The following is a 27201-nucleotide window of genomic DNA, read 5'->3' as shown; positions in this document are numbered from 1 at the left end:
TGACCATGCTGGGGGGGCCAGTCAGCATTATCAGTCCTAAATTGCGGCTTCAGGCTGAGTGGGTGGCCCAGCTGAGGAGCATCAGGCACACCGAGGGGACCTGACTTGAAGGTCTGGTCTGGTTATTTCCATCCGGAAGGGAAGGGAGGCGTTCCATTCGAAATCCTCTTTCCCAATTCCTGGCTTTGCTTACTTCTCTTGCGGCGGACTTCTGAATTCAGACTATTCAGCTCTCCACGGGTACTACAAAGCCAGCCTGCCTGGTGAGCTTTAACATAATAATTCCTTCTAGTCAGACAGTCCTTGTCGTGGACTTCTTGGGTGGAGGGGAGAAGAACAGCCAGGGCAGCCCGGAGCAGCTGGGACCCCCGGCAGGCCTCCTTGGCCCTTGGCCGGAGGTACAGCGGCCTGGCATCCTGGAGGGGACTACCTGGGCACTTCTGCTCTTCCTGTTTGCGACTGCAGCCCCTCCTGCCGTGCTCCAGGCAGTGGTGCCGAGAAGAAGGGCCAGCAGGTCCCAGGGCCTGCGGCTCCCCTGTTCTGCCCGTCGGGGATGCTAGCGGTGGCAATGATGGAGGAGAGGAGAAAGAGAACGAGCAGCCGGTGACCGTGGTGAGGAGAGGAGCGGTCGCCGGCGGAGGAGGTCCACTGGGGGAAGCCCGCCAGGGGCCCTCAAAGACCCGGCACTGCTCTCGACCGTGGCCTGGGCCTTTGCGGCTCCGGCAGTGGGCAGCCTTGGGTTGCGGAGGCGAACCTGGTCAGGGGGCTTTCCTTCTGAGCCACTGGCCTTCCTTCCACTTTGTCAGGGGCTCCCGGCAGAAGGGGTGGAACTGGGCAGTGCGGAGCGAGAGAAGCGGGTCCTGCTCCAGCTTCCTTACTCATGGAGCCAAAGGGCAGGGCTGGAGCAGCTGCTAAGCACTGGCGCAGGGATGTCCTCGTTCCTCCATCTGTCACCAGCGGGGCCGGACACCGAGCCCTAGGAAAGCAGAAGGGAGTCAAAAGCAGCTTCCAAAGTTGAGGGAAGGAGGGGAGCCCTCGAGTCTCCCCCAGACCCTTCCAAGCTTCCCTAGACAAGCACGTCCGGTGCACAGCGAGGGAAATCTGACCGGAAGCCACAAACAAGAGGAATTATTCATGCTGGTAAGAGCCAGGAAAAGGGGCACATTCATTTTGCCATGTAGAGAAGATTAACCTGGGGGGAATCCTTCCAGATTCATTCTTAATCCAAGCCAAAGCAAGTGGGTTCAGTTTTTGATACAGCCACACCAATTTGAAAGGTCTACCTTTCTCCCCTGGCAGTGACACTGGCTTAGCAGGTGCTCCCAGCATCCACCTCTAATTTTTCCAGCATCTTTTCCTGGAGCATTCTGGGAAAGTAACATGGAAGCAGCTGCCAAAATTCATTCCGTTGCTGCTGCCACGCCAAGCAGAAAGGTGTGCTCCTGTGTGAACCCAGAGATCTGCCTCAGGGGCGGATCTGTCTGGCTCGCATCAGCTCAGCTGAATGGCAATGTGCCTTTGAGGCTATTCTGTGGGCCCCCAAATCCACGTGGAAAACCTGGACGTGTCTGGAAACTAAGCATCCGGTTCCCTTAGCACCAGCTCCCAGCTCAGCTAAAAATCCCTTAAAGACGAAAGGCTGCGCTATTGCCAAGACGTGGTTAGGAAGAGAACGGAGAGGTCTCATTGAGAGCCGACTACGCGGGGCTGCAGCCCTGAACGGAGCGAGAGAAGCAACAGCCATGACCGCCACGTGCTCCCCAAGGTAACTCTACGTGGGGCTGGCCCTGGTGGGGCAGAAAAGTCTGCAATTAGAGGAACCCTTTAGGCCGCAGACAGAAATTCACTAATGCAACCGTTCTCGCTGGATGAAGACAGCAGAGGCCGACGGTTAGAAATGGGGGAGACACCAGTCTGTGCGTGGCTGAGAAGGCACCATTTTCTGCTTGCACTTTCCCCACAGCTGTGGCAGAGACTAGTGCCAGCAAAGAGCACTACAGCCAGAGGGATCCGGGTGCTACAGGAGTCGTGCGCATGGAAGGCTGCCATTCCTGAAGGGGCCGGGACGAGATCCAGGGCAAAGTTCCTTAAAGGGTTGCTCTTGGAGAAAGGCAGGCTTCAGCCGGGAAAGAAGGGGTGTGTGGGTGTGGGTGTTTTAAAAGGTCATTTATTATAGTTGCTTTTCACACTTCTGCATGCAAGAACTGTCACATTTGTGATAGCTGCAGATTCTCCTAGGCAGAGAGCACTTCTTTTTAACTTCAGGAGAAAGATGACTGGATCGCTGGGGGGGTGGACATGGGAGAGCTTGATAAAATCAGGCACGGTGTGAAAACAGAGAAGCAGGGCAATTCCTCTCTCTCGCACACAATATTGGCCCATCCAACAAAACTGGTGGCCAGGCCAGTCAGGGCAGGCTTCCTGCACATGGCACAGAAGTAATTTATGGCAGCCTTTCCCAAGCCACTAGCCGTTGTGCTGGACTACAGCTCCCATCATCCAGAACCCTCCAGGCAAGTGATGATCAGAGCTGCAGCCCAGCACGCGCGGATGGCACCAGATCAGTGAGTTGGATTGGTGGGATTTGCAGGCACAGAATGGGCTGACAGGAGGGCTTTTGACTTTCAATGGGGGTGAGGCCCATTTGGGCAGGAGGAGAGGTGGATGACTGATCGTAAAGGCTGGCTACATGGAAACAGAGCGAGTCAGAAGGGGCCTCCCAGACCATCTAGTCTGACCCCCAGCTCTTGCTGGCTCCACTCGTGACATGCCTACCATGAGATCATCAGAGATCCTACATCCTCAGGAAGAGTCTATCACTATTGGAACACTCCCATCCAACTTGTGAATTTCCCATGGGAGATGGTGAGCCACTATGTGGACTGGAACAGATGGAGGGGTAGATGGACCCTGGGACTAATCCAGCGAATTAAAGAAACAAACTAAAAGAAACGAACGAAAAGAAACGAACTCTTCGTTTGTTCTTTTAGTTGGTACACTTCGATTGGAGAGGTGGCCAAAGATAACCTTCCCTTCTCCACTTAGATCTACGTGACTTAAAGCACGTGACACCCCCCTTCCTGACTGCTCTGCTGAAAAGGCTGCCTGAGTGGCTGCCACCAATACAAACTCAGTCCTGCCTTTAGGTTGATAATCTAAAGGACATGCTGATGCATGCAAGGAAAAGGTGATGCGGAGGGAGGAGGAAAAAAGCTGGCTCAGTTCCTAAAGGATCCGTTCCTACATTTGCTGTCCTGCTGGAGCGGAAGCAGTTCAGGTAAGCCTGATGGAATGGCTGAAAATTAGTGGCAGCTGCCGCAGTTTGTGGGGTGCACCCTTTGCTCCTGTGACCTGACACCATACGGCTCCCCAGAGGCATTCTGGTGGGTTGTAGTTTATTTCCACTGTCAAATCACAAGGAGGCATACAGAAAGCACATGGCGACAAAGCCAAAGAAGACGAGCCTCATGACGTCACTGACCTGGCTGGCGGAAGATGCCACCCCATTCAGAAGGAGCGCGGGGCCGGCTTCGCACTCCTTGCTGCCGCCCAGGCCCCTGGCTTCCTGGGGCTCCGCTGAGCTGTCCATGGAGCTGAAGGCGTCCCCAGAGGCTCCTTCCGCTGTGGGTTGCCCGGTGGCTTGGCCGGGCGTGCTGCTGGTCAAGGCGCTATCTGGCAGGGATGCGGGCGAACTGGAGTCGGCCAGATGGATCTCTCCATCCACCTGGCCCTAGAAAGAGGCAAACGTCAAGAGAAAAGCCAAAGAGCAAGTCAAGAACCCTGGCAGCCCATGGGCTTCAGAACCGGACGACATGTTCAACTCAGCTCTGCGGCCCTGTGCAGCGTCACCCTGTGTTGTCTTTTATTTTTGAATCACCAGACTTTGGCACAGAAATCCAGCCACAGAAAAATGAAATATTGCAATAACCGTGTGTCTCTGTATGCCAGGGGTTCAGCAGCTCCTTCACTCTGTGAGTTGCTCAGTTTTGAAGCAGTGCTCAGGAGCTGAACAGCAGCACTGGGCAGAAGCGGCAGTGCCAAAGATCCTGGAAACAGCCATTCATCATCATCATCATCATCATCAATTTCCATTTCTATACTGCCCCATAGCCAAAGCTATCAGGGTGGTTTACAACAACAATCCATCAAAATGAGGCAATAAAATAAAATTAAAATATCATAAAACCAAAAAATATTTCAAAAATTCAAAACAGCTAAAACAAACAGCAAGATATGTAAAACGAAACACCTGGGATGGGTCTCCTCCTCAAGCCCCTGCAGGATGTCAGAGTGAGAAGCCCTGTCACCCTTCTCTGCTGGTGCAGTTAACCTGAAGCCCACGGGAACAAGGATGACTTCCGGAAAGCAGCGGGGCTGGTTTAGTGCAGCAGAAATAACTGAGGGCACGATCCGGGGCAAATTGCATGCTGGGCATGCTGGGAGTTGGAGCCCATTTTTCTGTCTGCACTTGCATAGGGTTGCACCTTCAGTCATGTGACACTTCAAACATCCTGCACTTGGCAGGGTTGGACTCGATGGCCTCATGGGCCCCCTCCAATCTATTGTCCGACGGTTCGATGGTTGGATGATTCTGTTGTCTTTTCCCTAGAATAAACTCCTGTGGGCCACGATCCCCTTCATCAGCTGCTTTACGCATTATGCAGAGAATGTGGACGTCAAACACTCCGTCCCTCCCAAGGTACCTGATGAGGCAGAACCCAGGGGGCCAGCGTGGCGTAGAAGTTCAGAGCAGGGGACCGGGACTCAGGCGATCTGGGTTCGAGTCCCCGCTCAGCCATGGAGCCCACTGGGTGACTTGGGGCCAGTCACAGACTCTCAGCCCAACCTACCTCACAGGGTTGTTGTGGGGATAAGATGGAGGAGGAGAATGATGTAAGCTGCCTTGAGCCCTTTGTAGGAAAAAGGCAGGATATAAATCGATAAATCGATAAATGAATGAATGAATGAATGAATGAATGAATGAATGAATGAATGAATGAATGAAACCCATGCAAGTTTCTGCCACTAGTCCGGTGAGATGCCAGAAGGCAACAAGGACGGAGACTCCTCTGCCAAGCGGGTGATGGGGGCATCCAAAGGACGGCACTTCCATGTTGCTCACCTGCTGGGCTCCGCACAAGCTGCCCTCTCTGCCAGCCGGGCCTTCGGTCCCAGGCTGAGGAGCCGCAACCCAGCTGGCCGCGCCACTGAGCGAGTCGCCCGGCAGGAGAGCCCTCCCGTGAAACGAATCGTCACTCCCAAGGGCAAGAAGGTCCTCGGCGTCTTCCCTGCCCTCGCCGACGTCCCCAGCCTCCCCGGAGGCCCCGTCTTCCTCTGCGGTTGGCTCCAGCTCTTCCACTGGCGGAGAGAGAAAAGCTGGCAGTGAAAAGACGAGCGCGTGTGTTCCACCGGGGGTCCCCCCACAGGCTGCGTGACCTGCTGTATTGGCGGACCCCCATTCTGATCTGATACGGCTCCTCTGTTGGCTGATGCTGCCCTGAAACCCAGAACACACAGAGGGGCATGTTAGATCAGACCGAAGGCCAGATCTAGCCCCTGTTTGGCTCCCACAGGGGCCAAGAGGTGCATGTGGGAAGCCCACCAGCAGGACATCAGTGCAATGGTGCCTGCCTACCCATGCTCCCCGGCAACTGCTGCGCATTGCAATATTGCCTCTGATACTGTAGGCAGGGCAGAGCCATTGGGACGAGTAGAAAGGGACAGCCTTCTGCTCGTCCAGGAAGGAGTCCAATCCCATTTTAAATCCATCCAAGCTGGTGGCCCTCACCGCATCCCGAGGCAGCAAATTCCATCATGTTATAATAATAATAATAAAAATAATAATCATCTCGCTTGGTACAGCATGAAGAAGAACCCCATTCCTCTGTCTTGAGGTTCCTACCAATTGGCTTTATGGAATGGACCCACTTGGGCTCTGGCATTATGTGAGACGGAGAAAATGTGTTCTGATCCACTTCGTTTGGCCCCATGCATAATTTTATATGCTTCACTGACTTTCTAACATGTCTGATAACTAATGTTCTCTCTTTGGTCACATGCAAAACGGTAGTATAATTCTCTGCCTTAGTCACATTTTTCCTAAGCTAAAAGACTCCAAACATTGTAAATTTTCCTTGGAGGGGAGTTGTTCTGGTCCCTGGATCATCTTGGGTGCCCTTTTCTGGACCCTTCCCAGCTCTACAATACCCTCTTTGGTCTAAGGATGACCTTCAACCCATATTTGGGACTTTGGTATCTGGATGTTTCTGCGCCACCAAAATTCTAGAGTGGGATGTGGAATTCAGAACAGTAGCCCTGAAAAGTTGCAAGAAGCCCTTCCTCTGAAGAGTTACACCCAGAGGAATACTGAGGACCACTGTTCTCATGGGAATGAACCCTGTGCAGGTTCATTTCCAGTCACATGCCAGGCGAAGACCTCACTGTATTGGTGCAGAAAATGCTGAAGTTGACGCCTGACCATAGAAGATCACCTGGACAGCTCTTATTTGGACTTCCTTTTCTCCTTCTGCCTTCTATTCTCCCTTGCACAACTCTCTTCTGCAGGAAGTCTTACCTTCTCATGATGTACCTGAAGTATAACAGCTTCAGTTTTATCATTCTAGCTTCCAGGGAAAGTTCTGGTTTGATCTGAGCCAGGACTCACTGGGTCCTGGATCAAATTTGATCCAGGACTCACTGGTTCCTTCTTCTGCATTGCTCTGCAATCTGGGCAGCCAGAGGCCCCCCTCTCTTGCCCTCCGCACCTTTGATGAAATCCAGCTGGTAGAGAACTCGTTCCTCAGCATTGAAATCCACAGCGTAGTGATCCATGTTGTCGTATCCCAGTTCCAGCGCTTCTGGTTTGCAACCGTTCGTCATCTCAGCAATCCTGAGGTGGGGGGAGAAAGTCACTGCAGACCCCAGTGGAGGGCCTTTCTCCCGAGTTGCAGAAGGCGGTTGGTGAGGGGAGAAAGAAAGGTCAAGGAAGAGACGCACCAAAAAAATGAATGGGTTCAGACAAGACGACAACCCACACTTGAGGGTTAAGTAAGGGTTGAATGTGAGTTACTGAAATTTTGCTTATTGTGTTGACCGAACCCAGCCTGCTAACAAACCATGATTCGTTAACCACAAACAACCAATGAAGAGAACCCAAGGTTCCTTGTTGGATTGTGGACTTTAGGTAGTTTGCAGTTAACAGAACGTGGCTGGGTCCAGCCAGCCAACATGACAGCCTATGTTGCAACAACAACCCACACTCAACCCATACTCAACCCTTGAGTGTGGGTTGCTGTGTTGTCTGAACCCAGCCGGTGAATCATACTTACTTCTGGATGAGAACTTTGGCATTCTGAAGGAGAAAAGAGAGGAGACAAAGGGAACGTTAGTGAAAAATCAAGACTTATTTTTAAAAGCATATGAAAAAAATGAACAGTACCTCTTCTTGTTTCTACTTCAATGAGTCAGTTTCATGTCAGGAAATGTTTGACTGTTCTAGCTAATAATATCTGGTAGAACTGTGGGAGGTAAGCATAGGAAGATGCCTCATGCCAAACTGAGCTCCATCCTGCCCATTAAAGGGGCACAGAACCTCAGAACCACCTCCCAAATCCAGCCCACCTTGGGCCTCAACCTGGCAGTCTGGATTTCTGCGGATGGCCGCACCCCTTCCCCTTGTTCGGTGGTCTCCCAGCCTCTGCACAGCTTCCTCTCCATTCTGAAGATTTGTTGCTGGTACTGAAGGGTCAGATTTAGACAGAGAAGAGGCCTACAACTCCCAGCATGCCCCTGCAGGGGTTCTTTCCCAGACTCTTCCTGCCTGCGAAGCCCACGCTCGGCTGCTGAGAATGGGGGAGGGGGTCTGAGCAGGAGCGCAGGTTGTCCAGAGATGGAGCCAGGCTAAGCACTTGCCCTTTGCCACGTCAGCTGAAAGGGCCCAACCAAAGAATGCACAGTTAGCACATGCCATGCATAGCCTGCTTGCTTTATGTGGCTGTTATGTGTGGTCAAGTCATCAGTAGCCCTGTAAAGAAGTACAGCTCTTGGAGGCAACTCCTGCTTGAGTGGCAGAGCTCCGTTCTGCAGGATAAGCTTCCAGGTTGGCTCTCCAGCAACATCTCCAGGTAGGGCTGTAAAACCACCTGCCTGAGTCCCTGGAGAGCCACTGCTGCCAGCAAGTGTTGGCAGTCCTGGGCCAGATGGGCCAAGGTCAGACTCAGGATGAGGCGGCCTCCCTTGCTGTCGTGCATCTCTGGAGAAGACCCACTGGCCAGCTACAGCCATGGATCTATGCTTCCATCCTCTGTGACCCCCTTCCCCCACAGGGTGCCCTCTGGATGGGTTGGACTGCTGCTCCCAGAAGCCCCAGGCAGCCCGGCCCATGGCCAGGTGTTGTTGACTGGTGGGAAATGCTAGACTGACCACCAAACTTTAGCAGCTGCTCCAAGGAAATGCCCACAATTCTTCATCTGCTCTGAATGACTCACCCAGGAATTGCTGTATGCACAGTTTTCCTCTGCGTGGATGGGATAGCAGAAGCATTATCCATTTAGTGCTCCTGAACTCAACCCTTGGATTTTAGAGAGCCAGTAAACAGACCAGCTGCTATTCTTTCCTTATCCCTTGCTTTGAACTGGCAACGAGATTCATTAACCACAACAACACAACAACAGCAATGCAGAATCCCGTGGTACAAACTGCACCACCTCAGAAGGACAGTGAATTGCAAGTTTGAATGCTTGCCCACAAAAAAACTCTGCCAAAGTCCCCAAATCCACCCTCCCTGTATGTAGAAAATTAGTGCATAGATGCCTTGGTTCTTTCCTCCCCAGTTGCTGAGTTCCCATCATCATTGTCACATTTCTATACCACCCGTAGCCAAAGCCCTCCAGGCAGTTTGCAGTATTTAAGTCACCCATCCAGACAGAGGAAGCTGTTTTCCTGAGGAGACATTCAAGTGCACATCTCCCCAACTTTCCTTCTGAGGTGGAACAGCCCAAGAGAGGCACACCACACATTTCTTCTTGTCCGGATGCAGAGGCTGAGCAGAGCAGTTCCCCGTGACTTCACCTGCACAAACACAGCCATCTGGGGCTCCTCCATGGACTGCAGGGCCGTGTCCACCAGCTTGGACGAGGACTCGATATGGTCACTGCATGCCTTGCTGAGGGACTTCAGGTGCTGGCTCTTCTCGTCCCTCTCGTAGGTGATTCTCTGCAGCATGATCTTGCGCCGCTCTTCCAGGATGGCGCACATGCGGTCAAACTTCTCACACAGGGCTTGCTTCTGAGCTTTGCAATTTTCCTGCACGGAAAAGAAAGCCAGTAAAAGAATGTTTAAACCTCACCTTCAGACAGACCAGCCCACTTTAGCCATTAAAAAATGGTTTGTCATTGTGAGAATATACCCTCACCTCTCTCCTCCTCCTCCTCCTCCATGTGCCAGGGCAAGAAATGAAAACTGGCACCGTCACTTTTAAACTAAGCACAATTGCCCACAATGATGGCCAATTCAAAGAACTACTGTTTGTTGTAACTTTAATTAGAACAAGCCAAGACATCAAACCATTAGTTCACTTCCTCTCTGGAACTGCTCTTTTTAAACACGTGCTTATATATTCCTACCAAAATGTATATGCATATGGGCACCATCTATATAAACAAGTGACAAATTTTCCCTAGGGGAAAGCATTTGCGTACACAAAAATCTATTAACACCAGCAATTTAAGCAGTGTCTGAATCCCGCCCACCTGCTCCCAAAAAGCCTATTCTGCTTAATTTACTAAGTGTCTGTTCTTCTTCTTTTTTTTCACAAAACCCATTTATCTACAAGCAACTGAGGAAAGTAGGACAGCAAAACGCAAAACAAACAGAATATATGCTGAAATATTAGTGATCGGCTTTTTTCCTCTAGAGCACTTAGAAAGTTATTTGCTTCTTCCTTAATCATGCAGAAATATAATATAATAGAATGATTTAAATCAGGAGTCCTTAAATTCCACACCCTACTTGAACAGCATTACCTGGCCAATTTTCTGGCTTTGTTAAGCCAGAAAATCGGCCTCAGACAAAACCTGGCAATTTATGGAGTGGGAAATCCATCTCAAATGGCATATGACACACAAAACCTAGCCTTTAGCATTCAGCACCTGGCATGTGTGGTTTCAGATTTCTTCTCCCCCATAATACTCAGATCAAGAAACCAGAGGGTGGGCCTTTCGGGAAGATGAAAGGACAAACTTCACAACCATCTTGGGTTGATTTATGTTGTTTCCCTGTGGATGTTCCCTATGGTTGGAGATGGTATTCTGGGTCGGACAGAGCAGTTAGTAGTTCTGAGGTTGCGAAAAGCCACATGAGTTGGTGTTATAACATGCACCTTCACGAAGTATAGACCTGAACGGTGCGGTTGGCTTGCTAGCACGAGGCTGAGGACTAGCCACCAACCTGGATGGCTTTGGAGGGGGCATTGGGCAGATTGTGGGTGGAGAAGACTATCGATGGCTTTAGTCGTTATGGCTACCTATCGTCTCCGGTTACAGTTGCTGAGGAACACAAGGGGTATTGGATTTCAGGTGCTGGTTGAGGGCTTCCAGCTGGGGCATCTGGTTGGCCCTGTATGGACTGGGCGGGCCCTTAGCTTGTCGCAACCTGGTTCAGGGCATGTTCTCATGACCGGAATGGCCACCAGAGAAGATCAGCATGGACAACAGAGAGAGGAAGCGCAAGCCAGTTGAGGACCCACTCCCTTTGCGAGGGCCAGCAACCGCCGTCCCCGAGCCAGCTATGAGAGGGAATGCTGAGATGGGACATATCTACCACCAGCCACTTCAGAAAAGTTGGTCCACCGGACATTCCTCCTTTGCAAGGGCCACCAATTCCTCCAGCGCCACCAACACGGCCAGGTGCATCTCAGCAACTGCCCTGATGCGGAAGGTGATGTGACAAAGCCCCTCAAAGAAGCTGTCTTTTCTGCTGAGAAGACGTGACCTGATGTGCTTGTGGTGGGACCCCAGGACTCGTGACTTTCATGCCTACTGGGACTACTAGAAGGAGCCCAGAAGCAGAGCTGGGCTCTGCATTTTCACCCTGGCAAGGGTACAATTTGGCCTAGTTCCAAAACAGCACGACATGAGTTCATGGGCCCATGAAGAATGCGCATGAGCTGAGCGTGCTTCGGAATGGCGCACGGCCACCGCTTGGACTGGCCAGCGAGGTGTGCCAAGCCTCGCTCGGCCCTGTTGCCTGCCTGGGAGCCACTCGGGGGCTGGATTGCTCGGCATGCTGAGCCACCCATTTTGCCTCCGGTTTTCTTGACCCTTCCCAGGAGCTTGTGAACAAGGAACGACAAGGAGCAACGCCCTACCTCAATATTCTTACACGTGCCTTGCAAACTGCCGATGTAGGCTTGGATCCTGTCATTCGCAGCCACGAGAGCCCCAATCCCATCCGTCAGCTCTGCCTTGAGGGGAGAATTCAGAAGGTCAGATCGATGCATCACCACTCATGAACCAACCCAGCTCGATGAGGAGGAATCAACCACTTTATACAGAACAGACACTAAGCGAACTGGCGTGCAATTTCCCAGATCCCCTGTGAATCACTTTTTGAAAACTAGATGTTACATTGGCCTTTCTCCAGTCCTTTGGTGCACAGGCTAATCTTACAGACATCTTTTTCTTAGATGATCAGCAAATTCATATCTAAAATCCTACGATGGGTCTCCTGTGCCCAGTGATGGATTAGCTTTCAGTTTGACAATAAGTTCAAGAACTCTGTCTTCTGCCTCTAGTTTTTTTTCCTCAGACTCACTTCCAGAAAGCATCAAGCACAAAAATCTATCCTACATCTTCTGAAGTAAAAACAGATGAAAAGAATGCATTCAGCTTTCCCACCATCTCCTTATCATCCTTCAGTACTCCATGATGATCTAACAGTTCAGCTGCTTGCCTAGCTGGTTTCTTTCTTTGAATGTATTCAAAAAAGTGTTTTATTGATGTGGCTAGCAATATGCTCTTCAAAATGTTGTTTTGCATCTTTTATTGACTGCTTTCATGTCCTTCGGCCATGTTTATGGTCCTTTCTGTTCTCCTCCTTTGGGCAAGATTCTATTTTGCAAAGGGAGTTTTCTTGTCTCCGTCTTGCTGGTGACATCTTAGACTCAGTAATCCTAACCTGCGGTAAACACATTCTGGCTGAGCTTCTATTATAGTGGTTTTGAGTAACCTCCCCACATTTTGGAAAGATTTAAACGTCTTGACTTGACTCCTCCTTCCCACTTCCTTTGTATGAGTCTGCTTATTCTAGAAATGTTTCCTCTGTTAAAGTCAGGTGTGACTGTACTCTACTTGCTTGGCAACTTTCCATGCGAATATATTTGAAATCTGATAGCACTAAGGTCATAGTTTCCGCTTGGGTCAACAAATCTCATGTCTGGCACTGGGTCCTGGATGGCACCATTTCAGATTAAATGCAGAGTGAGCTCCCCTCTGGCCGTTTCCACAACTGCCTGGGACAGAGTCATTGCGGCCACAGATTCATCGAGGGCTTCAAGAAATTTAACCCCTTTGCATCTCTCTGCTCCATGTGGAGGCAGTTGAAATCACTCATGATTACCACACATCCTTGCTTGGATTCCCCCTTGATTTCACTTTCCACCTCAAGGTCACCCAGATGACAAATTGCTATTGGGGCCTGGCATTCACACCTCAGTGGTTCTGGGGAGGAATCTGTCCCTTTTAGGCTTTCTAACCTGACCGACAGCATGTCCTCTTTGATGTACAGAGCAACGCCTTTCCCTGACCTTCCTGTAGCGGTTGTGCCCAGATATGGCCACATCACACAGATACTCTCCATTCAAAAGGCTAAGCTCACCACATCGAGGTTTTCCAATAAAACTAGCCACTCCAGCTGCCCCATCCCGACTCAGAGAGTTCTGATCTTGGCCCAGAAATGCCTCACCCCAGTTGCGCCCAGAATAGGCCAGCCTTCACTGTGGCACTTGGACTTCTTGGACCAGTTGCCATGTTCCACCACATGCTCCTGACCTGTTCCCTCCCTAACACTGTTTGGATGATGGGAAACCCTTTTTATTTGCATCCCCAGGGGAAGATTCAACCTGAACTGGATTCTTCCTGGTTCTGATTCTCCCCAGTGTTCAGTTAATCAGTTGCTCCACCAGCAACAGGCAGCAGTTCGGTTCCATTTTGGTCCAGGTGGAGGTGGTTCCTCCTGTACAGGCCCAGCTTGTGCCAAAATGTTTGCTTTTCCTAACAAATCTCTCTCTCACACACACACTCCCTACACCCCCTCTCCCCCTTGGCATTGGGATTCTCTGGGGGCACGTTTTTAGCTGCCCCAGTATATGGAAAATGTGGCTTTTGAGAGAAGACCACCTTGGTGGCCCTGAAATGCAGGCTTTGGAGCAGCAGCTTGGTCTTGTCCACCAACTTTTCTGCCTCTCTCAGTTTCTCTAGGTCAGTCAGGAGCTCATTACATTGAGCAAACGAGTCCTGTCCTTCAGGCCGAAAGTTCAATGCAATACACTGGGCAGGCTGACTCTCACCCTCCTGCTTCAGAACCCTTTCTGAAACTGGTATTATGGAATTTGTCTATCTGGTAACTGAAGCTGCTGGTACTTCTGTTATTATTTATTTTATTTCTATATGCCCCAAAGCCAAAGCTCTCTGGGTGGTTATTTAGTCAGAGAGAAGGCAGAGAATTTATCTAAACGTATTTAGATAAAACTAGAGATATGCCTGGAGCATGCTTGGAGTTGTAGGCGTTTTTCTGTCAAAACCTGCATAGGAATACACCTTAAGGAAAGGATGTGGTTTAAGCCCTTGTGAACATGCGAAGAAGAGTGTTACAGATCCGCACTTACAGTGCACTTTTCCCCACACTGTTTTGTTGTGTTTTTGAAACAAAATGAAAAGCTGAACACTCAACTTGAGACGAGGATTATTTCTGAACTTTCATTTCTTCCACTGCTTGGCCCTGGATGGTTGTCTTTAAAGCCGTGCATTGGTTGTATTTTTCCTTTCCAAACTTGGACTTAGTTTAGGCATGTGGTTGAGGCTGGAGCTGGGGGTCAGACTAGATGGCCCTGGAGACCCCTTCTGACTCTCTCTGTTTCTATGTTTCTATCTTAAATGATTCCAGGATCTCTGATAAGGCTCAGCTGCAAGAATTCTTAAGTTTCTTCAGGATTTTTCATGAGGGATTTCATTTAGCTCCTGTCTGTAACTTTATGAAACAGATTTATGAAATTTAACTCCCTTTGTGCTGCCCTTATTTTGACTTCTGCTGAAAATGTATGTGTTTAAATGAGTCTAAATGATTTCTTGAGATAATTTAAAAAGCAAAGAAATAGCCCACACGTGTCTCGCCCTCATGCGGATGCTGATCTCACTTGTGAGCTAAATGGCTTGTTTTGCCTTGACTCTTTGTCCCTGAGGTTCCTTGTGCTGGTGAAGCAGCAATATACTAAGCCAGACCACTTGTCCTTCTAGCCCTGAATGTCTGAGTCCTGCTGGCAGCTGCTCAAGGACAGAGGAATGCGGAGAGACTGCGAGAACTGGGCATGTTCAGCCCTGAGAAGAGAAGACTGAGGGGGGATGTGATTTCCCTCTATGAGAATCACAAGGGCTGTCACAAAGGGGAAGGACAAGATCTCTTCTTGCTGCAGCCAGAGTGTAGGACACGAAATAATCAAGTCAAGCTGTGACAACCCAGATTCAGGCTGGACATCAGGAAAAGCTGCCAGAGCAATACGGTAGTGGGACCAACTGCCTGGAGAGGTGGGGGGCCCTCCCACACTGGAGGCATCCAAAATCAAACTGGACAGCCATCTGAGTGGGATGGTGTAACATGGTGTCCTGCATCAGCAGGGGGCTGGACTAGATGGCCTTCCTGGCCCCTTCCAACTCTACTATTCTATGAATACCTTGCCACCTGGGTGCCTGCAAACGCCAGAGCCTCACCTGTAGGCAGACAGGTGAGGCGATGGCCCTGCCACGGTGATTTCCCCAGGTGCAGGTCCCAGCAAATAGCTCCACCAGGAGCACTGTTGTATAACCGCCAGGTCACTCCAGTCCAGCTTGGTGGCCTCACTTAGGACAAGGCATCTAAGCCCTTTAATGGGACTACATTTCCCAGAGCCCCTTCAATGGAGCTTTAGCAGCCAAGCAGCTCCGAGCCCGGCTTCCAGGGTGCCGCGCGGGCCACTGTGCAAGGAGGAGCATCCTGCTGCGGGGGTCCCATGCCCCTGCATCTCCAGTGACATTACCTCCCCTCGTCTAGAACAGCCTTCTCCAGCCTGGGGCCCTCCAGCCTGGGGCGTTCCCGGTCACCCTGGCCACTGCGGGCTGGGAAGGAGGGGAACTGCACCCCGACGCCAGGCCGGGGGAGGCAGGGGTGGAAGAGCCCAAGCGCGCCAGGAGCCGCTGGAAAGGCCGCAGGCGAGGCCCACCTTCTGCCTGGCGTAGATGTCCGAGAGAGGGGCCACCTCGCACTCCTTGTGCTCCCCGAAGACCTTGCAGAGGGAGCATGTGGGCACGGCACACGTCACGCAGTAGATGTTGATCTTCTCCTCCTCGTGCTCCTCACAGGTGGGGTGCTCGCTTTTCAGCAGCGGCCTGGATGGGGACAGGGACAGGGGCGTGAGAGGCCGCTTTTTGCTCCCGTCCGGAGCCACCTCTGAAGCTCCCTGGGGAGCTGGCATGAGGCACACATCAAGACAACACATGACAATGAAGGAGCATAAAACCAAAACAGGGACATGTTTGACACAGCTAAGACAAGCAACGGCTCTGTAAAAACACCCTGGAGCCCACAGGCATCCAAGCATATCTGACAGGCCTCGACCTAAAGGGCCGTCTTGACCTGCAGCTGCAAAGAGGACAAGTCTGGCACCAGGTGGGCCAGAGTAGGGGGCTGTTCCAGAGATGGGGGCCCCCACTGAGAAGGCCCTCTCCTTTGTGGCTACCTTCGGAGCCTCCCTTGGGCTTGGCACTCAGGAGGAGGCCCCAGGGCTGAGCTTAGTGTCTGAGGACAAGTTGGGAGAAGTGCTGCGGTCCCAAGCCATGCAAGCTGCTACAAGGTAAAACCAGCACCTTGAGCTGGGCCCGGAGGCACACAGGTGGACAACGCAGGCAGCCCAGAACTGGACTTGTGTGGTTGGACCTGCAGGCCCTGGGTATTAATCTGGCTGCCACATTCTGCATGAGCCGCGGCTTCTGGACTTCGTCCAGGGCAGCCCCATGCAGAGCGCATGAGAAGATTGAATGGGGAAGGCAGGTGGGCAGGCCTAGATAGGTATAGTGGTCGATCGTGGAAAGCTGCTGCCAGCCAGAGCAGACACTGTGAAGCTCTGACAGTGGCTCTCTGTGCCTGAGGCAGGAGTGTTTTTCAGCTGAAGGAGAACGTGGATGTGAGCCCAGGACCTCCTGAATTCAAGTCACGTGCTCTTCCACTAGAAGGACGGAAGATCTGATCCAGGAGAAAGCAGGTTTGGCATAAGAAGCCGCATCCTCAGAGGCTTTTCCTTTCCAGTCACCCAAACCAGCAGTGATTCTACAGGAATTTAAGGCAACCTTTCTCAAGCTGAAGCCCCCTCCAATGTGTTAGACTCCAGTTCCCATCAGCTCCAACCACCATGACCAACAGTTAGAAATGTTGGAAATGGAAGTCCAACACATCTGGAGAACACCAGTTCAGGACATTAGAGGCCCCGCCACCTTCACCGAGACCTGTCCATCACTGAGTCATCTATGGTGAGCAACCAAAGGTTCCAGGAGAGTAGGCAGGCAAGTAAACCGCAAACGTGAAGAACCCAGGGGTTGAGTCATGCTATTTTGGGCCACTGTCGTGCAGCAAGTGAGCCCAGGTATCCAAAGCTGCCTTACACAAAATCACATCACAGGGCCACCCATCTTGTCTGCTCCAGCTACTTCTAACATGCTGGGCCCTCCAGATGGGCTGGACTTCAACTCTTCTCCATCATCTCCAGCCGGCATAAACAATGAAGGCCTTGTAGTCCGTCCCATCTGGAGGTCACCAGGACTGGGGGAAGCTGGTCATCTCCAACCAGCAGCAGCTCTTCACCATCTTGTTCTTCACCATCTTGGGAGATCATATCCAGCACAGTTACCCAAGAAATGTCTGAACTCGGGACTTCTACATGCAAGGCACATTCTCCACCATGACTAACATTGGTAGGTGTGGGGAAGATGGGCCAGCAAATAGCTCGGTGGTGTTGACAGTCTTGGAGACCGACTTGCAAGGGGCTGTCGACCAGAGATGTCCACATTTGTGGTAAGAGCAAGGAGGAGCCACACAGAGCCTAGTCTGGCTAAGCCCAGGCAGAAAACCACACACCACACTTTGGATCAGGGATTTGGTGGCAACTGTTGACTGGTCGGGCTGAGACCCACTGGGGCAGTGCATCTACTCCATGTTGTAGCCGGAACCTTTAAGGAGCTCTGCAGAAACTCTACTGCCGCTCCAGATTTTACTCTGAGCTTTCATGGTGATGCACAGCATCTGGGGAGGGGGTTCGGCATCCGGAAAAGCTCATATAAGTCAAAAGTCTATGGTGGATGCACCACCTCACCGATACTGGCGTAACAAGCTTTCATTGTGCACCAGCACTCATTGCGATGCTGGCGAGCGTGACCCCCGCACAAGGGAGTGCAAAATTGCAGGCAGCTGTGCAGATCTGTGCAACACGCCAGTTCTACCAGTTCTCTTCTCCACCGGAACAGACTTTTTAGAACGCTAACGGGTCTTCATTGAGATTCAGGACCAAGCCCCCCGGAATATTTTGCATCACAATAGAGAACAAGACATTGTAGCTGCGAACATTCATCTCACCCACCTTCTCCAGGTGGGTTTGCATGTTTGTTGAGGGAAAAATAAGCCATTCCTGCCAGATGCAAAAAGCCAAATTAGCATAATCAGCTTTGGCAGGTGCAGGTTCTCATGAAGTTCTAACCCAGAGAGGGTGAGTGGCTGGAGATGTTTGCAAAGCACCCAGTAAGCCTAGAGCAGCCCTCCCTGGTCGGGGCAGTTTATTTATTTATGTATTTAATCAATTTATATCCTGCCTCTTTGTACAAAGGGCTCAAGGCAGCTTACATCTCCTCCTCCATCTTATCCCCACAACAACAACCCTGTGAGGTTGGTTGGGCTGAGAGTCTGTGACTGGCCCAAAGTCACCCAGTGGGCTCCATGGCCGAGCGGGGACTCGAACCCAGATCGCCTGAGTCCCGGTCCCAGGCTCTTCACCACGACACCACACTGGCTCAGTTCAGCTAAGCAGCTCACGTGGGGAGGGAAAATAAGCCCATGAGGCAAAAGCAGGAAGCTCAGGGGAAAAGGGGAATTCTGAGCAGGTGGGAGATGAATGGTGTCAGCATTCCTCTTAATAAAAAAAAGCACAGGTGCCTCGTCCCGGTCAGCCCTGATGCCTCTACACCCCGATGTTGCTGAGGGTGACTTGGGCCTTGCAGCTGCTCATAGTCTTGCTATAAATGTCAAGATGCAAGTTTCCTTTTCTCTTCCTATGTTGCTTCTAGGAAAATCTTCCTGGTTTCCTTGTCCTTTTCGGATACAACTCAAGGAATGTCCAGACTGAGACAAGACCCACAATTCCCAGCACTGTAGGGGCATGCTGGGAGTTGAAGGCCCTTTCTCTGTCTAAAAATGCATGGGATCGCCCTTGTAGAATCTCATTCAGCTGGAAGCAGCCCCTGAAATGCGGGGAGCAGACAGGGAGAATGCGTTCTGCTGCCCCTTAACTACCAGTTATAAAAGCAAATGGAGGGATACAGCCCTGCCCTTGGAAGGAACAAAGCGCCCAGGTTAGGTGAGGTACCAATAGAACTATTCCCAGCTTCAAAGACTGAATCTGTCCAGATCAGTCCAAATCCAAACAAGGATATGTAGACAAAGAAACAACGGAAATCGTTCAATATATGTAAGTGGAAATGTTCAATATATATCCCAGTCCTCAAGAGAGGAGATGCAGAAGATTGCAGCCCCCACAGGACCATCACACTGGCCTCCCACACGAGCAAAGTGATGCTCGAAGGGTTGCAACAAAGAATATCCCCCTGTGTGGAGGGAGAAATGCCGGACGTCCGAGCTGGATCCTGAACAGGAAGGTGCAAACAGGCATCGGCTACTGGAGCCCACTCAGGAATTTCACAAGATGATCGATCTGGTTTATGGACCACAGCAAAGCCTTCGACTGTGTGGCTCACGGGAAGCTTTGGATGGCCCTGAAGGAAGTGGGGGTGGCTCAGCGCTTGACTGTCCTGATGCGTCACCTGCATCATGGACAAGAAGCTTCTGCAAGGGCAGAATCTGTTGGCAACACACAGGTACGTGAGGGGGTGCCACACGGAGGTGGGTAGAGGCCTGTTCTCCCCTGCAGAGGAAAGCAGGACGCGCTCCAACGGAGCAAAGCTCAGGGAACCCAGGTTCCGTTTAGATGCCAGGAAGCACTTCCTGATAGTCAGGACCCTGAGGGCATGGAATGGGCTTCCCCGAGAGGTGGTTGAGGACCCATTGGTGCGGGTGTTCAAGGATAGGCTGGACATCCACATGGTGGGCATGTCATGAGTTGAGCCAGCTGGAGCCAGGGGTCAGACTAGATGGCCCAGGAGACCCCTTCGGACTCGCTCTGTTTTGATGTTTCTATATGGAGAAACAGAAAGGTTTCCCATAGGCAAAGATGTTACACAAGAGTACATTTTATCCCTCTATCTGTTCAGACTCTATACAGAACATAAAAGATGGATTAGGATTGGAGGAAGGAGTGAAAATTGACAGATGATACATCAAGAATTTAATAGATAAGGATCCCATATAACTGGCAGGAAGCAACAATGAATTAAAATGACCCCTGATGAAAGTGGAAGAGAGTGCAAAGCAGGGTTGCAGCTGAACATTAAGAAAACAAAAATCATAACTGCAGAAGATTTAACCAATTTTCAGGTTAACAATGAAAAAAATGAAATCGTGAAAGAATTCGCATGCCTGGGCTTAGTCATCATTCAAAGGGAGGCTGCAGCCAAGAAAGCAGGAGACCGAGACTTGGAAGGGCAGCAGCGAAGGAATAGAAAAGATCCTCACGTGCAAGAATGTCTCACTGGAGGCCGAGGCCACGGTCAGCCACACTGTTGTATCCCTGACCGCTGTGGATGGGCGTGAAAGCTGGACAGGGACGGGAGCTGGCGGGGGACAAAATGGATGCCTCTGAAACATGGCACTGGAGGAGAGCTCTGGAACAGCTCCAGTGCACCCACGAAAACCTGCTCTTGGACGTTGCAGTCCTGTCTTGCCTGGGAATTTCCTGTGGAGTGGCAACTTGGCCACTGTATGAAGAGAGTGTTGCACTTTTTAGTTTAGTTTAGTTTAGTTTAGTTTAGTTTAGTTTAGTTTAGTTTAGTTTGTTTGTTTAAAGCTTTTGTAGCCCATGCATCACTAGCGTCTCAGGACACCTTACAATAAAAACAGAGTAGGATAAAACAAAACACCACAATTGACAACTGAAATACTAAAACCCCAGGTAAAATCAATTAAACATTATAATGATGGGAAATAAAACGTTTTTCGCCTGATGCCAAAAAGAATATAATGTCAGTGCCAGGTGAATCTCTCTGGGGAGCATATTCCATAGTCGGGGCGACACCACAGAGAAGACCCTTCTCCGGGTAGCCACCCTCCTAATCTCCTTCAAGGAGGGCTCCTGGAGCGGGACCTCCACTTCAGATCTCAAGGGGTGGGAGGGCACATAAGGAAGAAGGTGCTCCTTCAGGTATCAGGACCCAAGCCATTTAGGGCTTTGTAGGTCATCACCAGCACCTTAAATTGGGCCCGGACCTCAATCGGCAGCCAGTGTAACCAATAGAAGAACGGCATTATATGTGAATTCCTGCCGGTCCCCATTAACACCCTGGCAGCTCTATTCTGAACCAACTGAAGTATCCGGACCATCTTCAAGGGGAGCCCCACATAGAGCACATTACAATAATCCAACCGGGAAGTTACCAGGGAGTTATGGACTCTTGGTCTGATCCAGTAGCCCCTGAATTTACCTTTGGAATTTTCTGGCTAGTGACACAATGTTTAGGGATGCCACAAAAGTTGCATGAATTGTTTTCATTTTCTGCTCCCTGTTGTCATTATTCAAGTATTCAAGTTGTCTCTGGCTTATGGCAACCCTGCGAATGAGGGCCTCCCAGATGCCTTGACGTGACAGCTCCATTCAGCTCTCCCAAGTTCAAGATTGTGGCTTCCTTGATGGACTCGATCCATCTCATATTTGGTTTTCCCTTTCATCTTCTGCCTTTGATTTTCCCTAGCATGATGGTCTTCACCAGGCAGCCTTGTCTTCTCATGACATGTCCAGATTATGATGGCCTCGGTGTTGTTATTTTCGCTTCTAGGGAAAGCGCTGGCTTGATTGGATCGTGGAGTTCCAAGTACAAGACGAAGTGGGTGGAAATAGGATCATCCATTCCTAAAAGCGGATCATCTATTTTTTGGCACATAGAGACCTCTAGTGGCCGGAGGAAGTATTTCACAGCCGTATAGTTGAGGGAAATAAATATTTTGGTCACGCCATGAGAAGACCAGATTCACTGGAGAAGACAGTCATGCTGGCAAAGGCTGAAGGCAGAAGGAGAAAAGGAAGACCGACTATGAGATGGATGGACTCCATCAAGGAAGCCGCGGCCTTGAATTTACAGGACATTTTTGGAGGGTCTTGGTTCACAAGGTTGCCACCAGTTGGAGAAGACTTGAAGGCAAGAACCAGCCACAAATCAAGAGCTGCTTCGCATCTTAGAAGCACCTTTAAATCTTTCCCAGCCTTCCACAACCTGCTGCCCTCTGGATGTGCTGGACTGCAGTTCCCATAATCCACACCCAGGTGGCTAGGAGGATGAAGAGGAGGAGGAGTATTACATTATATTTTTTCCTGGCCTTTCTTCCTCTCGCAAGGAACCCAGAGCAGCTTACAAGGTTGTCTTCCTCTCTATTTCATCCTCACAACAGCCCTGTGGGGTAAGATAAACTGAGTCCGTGGCTGACCCACAGCTCCCCGATGCGTAGGGCCTGGAACCCAGATCTCCTGAGTCCCAGTCCAACACTTTCACCATTACGCTACAGTGGGAATTATTGTCCAGCACATCTGGAGGACAACAGATTAGGGAAAGCTGGGCTATCCACACGCTCTCTCTGGCTCTCCAGTTGACACGCCGCTGTGAAAGATAATGGAAGGGGGGTTCCTGTAGATATCTGGGAAAACCGAGATGATTTACCCACATGGCGGGATGGAAGGACGTGCCCTGCCCCATGACTGTCCATCGCCCAGGCAACCAACCTCTCCGGCCCCCTCGCGGAAGCTTGCTTGTAGATGTCAATGATATTCTCCACCAGCAGGTTCCGTTGCAGCCCGTAGATGCCGTGCCTGTCCAGAACCACTTCGTGGCGGCAAGACGGACAGCGAAACCTCCCTGCCGATCCCAGGGTTGTCCCTCGAGACTGAAAGGCACAACATGAATTAGACGCGAGGTGGCGATCTGCCGATCTGCCGACTGGGGCAGCTGTGGAATGGAAGCCCAACTTGGATTCTCCGTGGAGTCTCCAGGAGGGGCAGTGGAGCGTCCCCATGGCTTGGAAACCATCTCAGAGCTTGTTTTCAATGCCATTGTTGGGTGCTTAAATCAGACAGGCTACATGACCTTTCCATCCTTGGGAGGAAAGGATGAACAAGACGAGCATGGGAGGAGCAGCATGGGCCGAATGCGTAAGGGAGCATGTAGGGTGCACACACGTGCGTGCGTGCGCACATATGCGCATGTGCATCTTGAAGACAGTGCTCCAGGTCACCCCAACACCATCTGGTAGGAACAAAGTGAGTTGCCTCGTGCAATGCCAGGCCCTTGGTCCATCCAGATGGCGTGGCGCTGAGCACCAAGGGCTCTCCAGCATTCAGGCAGGGTTTTCCCAGGGTCTGATCCTGGAACGTCCTGCTCTCACTCCACCATGGACCTCTGGCCCTTCTCGTAAATACCTCATACTTTGGGTTGAACCGAGACTTATGCTAAGCTATGCTTGGAGCAGGCAAGTTCATGACTAGTGTAAGCCCAGATGGCTTCCATTTACTTACTCTGAGCATGGATCCATCCCAATATACGTAAATGTTTACATTGTGCAATTGAAGTCCCAATGACAGCAGGAAGGAAGCAGAGAGAAGATGGGGGTGCTGTTCGCATAAGCAGAGAGCCACTGAGGAAACTGGTCCTTGTGAGCCTGGAATTCAAGCCTTTAGCACCTCACACCACGGGAGTGCCCCATGGCTTTTATCCCCAAATCCAGACCTCCGTGGCTTAGTTCCAAGGGGGAAGCAATATAGAAAAGCGCATTTAACACTTCAACATAACGGCCCTTTTTGTCTGAATAAAGAGGCACATTAGCATTTCACACAGACGCACTAACGAGCAATGCACAATTTGTTGTTGCTATGTGCTGTCTAGTCAGACACATGGCAACCCAATGAATGCACAGCCAGGACATACAATGCTAATATAGATCTTTCCTTCCTTTCTTGCATTTCAAGATTTCTTTCCACCTCACCTTTCCCAAAACTGAGCACTGAGGAGCAAGAAACAAACCTTCAAAACCCAGCAGAGGAAACATGCCATGTTCCAGCTCTGAACAGGTGGCCCTGCTGAAGGTCAGCATCGGGCCCTCGGCAGCCCCAAGAGACCAGCCCTATAGGCTGCCGAAGGAGGTGCTGCTAGTGATATGTTGACGAGAAACCGAAGGCCAGGAGCCAGGAGCAAACACTCGACATTTAATAGTACATGGGCAGCTGTCTGTCACCCCCCTGCAGAACCAAACGACTGGAAATTAGAACATTCGCAATCCTTAAGTTATCTGGCTGAGCACGACCCTGGGAAGGCATCTTGGCCTTGTGAGACCAGCAAGGCTGCTAACGACACGTTAGACGTGGGCAGGCTGGGCCAAAGCAAGCCTTGCCACCACTCTGGGGCTCTGGGAGTCTCCGGGGGGGAGCAACCCTCATTCAGGGCTTGATGAGCGTGTGTCTGCATGCAGCAGGTCCCAGAATCAACTAGCAACATCTTTAGCTAAAAGGATTGCGCTGATGGAGACAAAGACCCTGGAAAAACTCCCGGTCAGAAGGGACATGGCGGACTTTAGTGGATGTGGGGAACTGTTCCAAACCCGGGGCCTGAAAGCTCCCCAGGAGACTGAATCGCTGCCCCTTTCCCAAAGCCCCAGCCAGCCCTGGCGTCATTGGATTCCTTTCCCTTGACAAGAGAAAAACAGGCTGCCTTTCCTACAGTGACAGCTGCCTTTCTCCACCCCTCAGCAAGGAAACTTTGTTCTTATCTCCAGTCAGTGCAAACAGCCAATTTCCTCGCCCTGGGCTAGGGGAAGGCTGCCTTTAGGTGGGCCAAGAAGAGGAGGCATGGCCTCCTGCCAGCAAACAGGACATATCAGCCATTTCCTGAGCTGCAAGGACAACTTGCCTGATATCAGGCTAAAGTAACCCTCTTCTAGGCTCGCATGCAGCAACCCACAGAGTCATATAGTTGGAAAGGAGGCCATCAGGTCAAACTGCCTGCTCAAGTCTCCCATCCTCATTCTAGCCGGGTCGGACCCAGCTTAGCTTCCAAGATTAGGCAGGATCAGGCACTTCAGGCTATGCTGGCTGGGTTCAAACCACAGCATAATCCACACTTGGGGCTGAGTATAGGTTGACTGTAGGTTGTCACTGAAATAAGGGTTGTGTTGCCTGAACCCAGCCAAAATCACAAACTAGGGTGAACGGCTCACAGTTCATACACCAATAACCAAGCATGGTTCCCTCAATGGGTTGTTCATGGGTAGCAAGTCATGGCTGTTAGCATAGCTGGGTTCAGACAACATGAGAACAACCGCAGGTTCAATGACAAACCACACTTATATTCAAGCCCTGGGAGTTGTGATTTGTGATGATTTACCGGCTGGGCTGAGACAACACAGTAGCCCACACTTGAGGGTTGAGCATGGGTGTGGTTGCCATTGACCTTCGGTTGTTATCGTGTGGTCTGAACACAACTGGTAACTCGTCAAAATCCTGTATCTTCTGGCTCCCTTCTCCCACTGCAATAGAAACTGCTCTGAAATGGGAGTGGGACAAGACCAACCATTCAACCTCCGATGCTGCATCATTCATGGCAAAATTTCAAAAACACAATTCTAAATTTTCTATGGGAAGATAAGGATCTGGAAGCTCCCACAGAGAAGGCCTTTGTTGGGAAAACTAACCCATTAAGTATATGGAACTCAACTCAACAGTGGCTGGCCAAGACGCCGTCACAGGGCATCACCCTTTCTGTTTTGGACAAGCCATCATGTAAGGTTCCTGGGGACCTGACCTATTTGACAGCCCAGTTCTGATAAGATCTGGTTTTGGTTGCCTGATTCCAGGATATGAATTACTGCTTCCCCAACCTGCAAGAAGTATCAACTCTGTCACATTGGCAACTGAATCATTTGTCGTTTTTTGCTGGCCTTTGGTTTCCAACAAATAAATGACTGGGGATTGACTCACTGCGTTTCACAAATTATGCATACCAATGGCTCAGAAAACATGGTAAACCACACTCAAGAGCTGAATATCAATTGTGGGTCGTCTCTGAGATGTGGATGCTGACTCTCAAGGCTGGTAAAACACAAACAACCCAGGAAGGACCCATCGTTTTTTGTAAGCATGTGAACTGTGGGTTGCTCACCTGGGTTTGTTACCTCGGCTGAGCACAGACAACACGACAACTGACCTTGCAGTATTGTTCCTACAGTTCGACAAAAACAACCAACCCACAACCTTTGAGTGTGACTTTCCACATTGTCTGCACCCAGTTAGAGTGAAGCGCTTTTCATCCAATATCCTGAGTTGCCTGTTAACCTTTCTGTCATATCAAATGATGCCCACGTTTGAAAAATAATTAAAATAATACTAATTCTTGATGCCAAAGAAAAATAATTTCTTTGGTTCTTTTCCAGAACATGCACAGTTTTATACCCTGCTGTCATATTCTCTTGTCTGCAATGGTTAAGAGGTCAGGGCTGGAACTCAGGAGATGCCGATTCTAGTCCCCACTCAATTGGGTGGCTTTGGGTCCATCACACTCAGCCCAACCTCACAGGGTTGTTGTGAGGATAAGATCGGGAGGAGGAGAATCCATCCATCCATCCATCCGTCCGTCCGTCCAAAGCTTTTCCAACCTGTCCGCTGCAAATGTCTCGGGACAGCTTACAATAAAACTGTTAGCTGCCTTGAGTTTCTTGAAAGGAAAAAAGCTGGGATATAAATAAATGCACCCAATAACCACTGAATTCCAAGCACCCAGCTTGTTCTCCCGCATCTGACCTGGGTCCCTGAAGGGGTGGAATGACTCTGGGCACAGGGCAGTGGCGCACACACGAGGCCTCAGGGCGTGTGGTGCCCGGGTCCTTCCTCTACGTCGCCTCCTCCATCCTGGCCACGAGCCGCAGCCCCCCACTGTTCGCGACTCACCTGGAAAATGTCATTGGCGCACTTCCTGCAGAGGTTGTGCTGGCAGGGCAGGATGACCACGGGCTTGGTGAACATCTCCAAGCAGATGGGGCAGATCAGCTGCCTCTCCAGGCTATCCATGGTGGGACAATCTCTCGGGTAGGAGCTGTATTCCATGTGGCTCGACATGACAAGGGAGCAAGCAGCCGCTCATCCGGATGTCGCGCTCCATGTGCCCTCGCTCTGGGCACCAAGGGTGATGGTGGAAAAGGACAGGAGCAGCAGCTCATCACCGCCGCTGCCGCCTCTACGCCGGAGGCAGCTGCTTGCCTGATTTCCCTCGAGATCAGCGTCGGCTCTTCTCGGGAGCTCCAGGAATGCGATACCAGAGGCTCCTACCATCTTGGGTGGCAAGCAGGTTATGTTTCAACTGCCTCAGCATCCCAGGATGGTGCACTAACATGGAAGGGCAGGCCAAATGAGATTTAGAAAGGGGTAGAGGGAGACGTCCCTTTGCAGCACAGGAATCCTTGGTTCAAAGCTGCTTCCTAGGAGGGTTCCTCCTATGAAATCCCAGAACATCGGCAGGTTATTAAACTAAAGCTCTAACATCCATGCCCCTT

General features: G+C 50.8%; 1 protein-coding gene across 1 annotated transcript; it reads right to left on the bottom strand.

The window, feature by feature from the left end:
• Positions 1 to 874: 874 nt before the first annotated feature.
• Positions 875 to 26767, bottom strand: LOC123036277 (tripartite motif-containing protein 54-like). Its single transcript, XM_044455401.1, has 10 exons — positions 26600 to 26767; positions 22391 to 22551; positions 15470 to 15635; positions 11366 to 11461; positions 9070 to 9303; positions 7329 to 7351; positions 6765 to 6889; positions 5123 to 5358; positions 3482 to 3730; positions 875 to 976 (listed from the first exon to the last, which is right to left on the bottom strand). Exons 1-10 carry the CDS (start codon positions 26765 to 26767, stop codon positions 875 to 877), a joined length of 1560 nt encoding a protein of 519 aa, XP_044311336.1.
• Between the last annotated feature and the right edge of the window lie 434 nt (positions 26768 to 27201).

This window comes from Varanus komodoensis, unplaced genomic scaffold (genome assembly GCF_004798865.1).
Source record: "Varanus komodoensis strain SLA01 unplaced genomic scaffold, ASM479886v1 scaffold8, whole genome shotgun sequence".
Taxonomy (NCBI): Eukaryota; Metazoa; Chordata; class Lepidosauria; order Squamata; family Varanidae; genus Varanus; species Varanus komodoensis.
Note: the sequence above shows the minus strand (reverse complement) of the source record. Positions and strands in the feature narration are given on the sequence as shown.

What these genes read in the sequence shown, in the direction of transcription:
- LOC123036277 (XM_044455401.1), bottom strand. Translation starts at nt 26,767, where the DNA reads ATGTCGAGCCACATGGAATACAGCTCCTACCCGAGAGATTGTCCCACC. An exon ending in GCGCCAATGACATTTTCCAG is followed by an intron (nt 22,552 to 26,599) that starts GTGAGTCGCGAA and finishes TGTGCCTTTCAG; the next exon opens with TCTCGAGGGACAACCCTGGG. An exon ending in GCACGTGTAAGAATATTGAG is followed by an intron (nt 9,304 to 11,365) that starts GTAGGGCGTTGC and finishes TTTTCCGTGCAG; the next exon opens with GAAAATTGCAAAGCTCAGAA.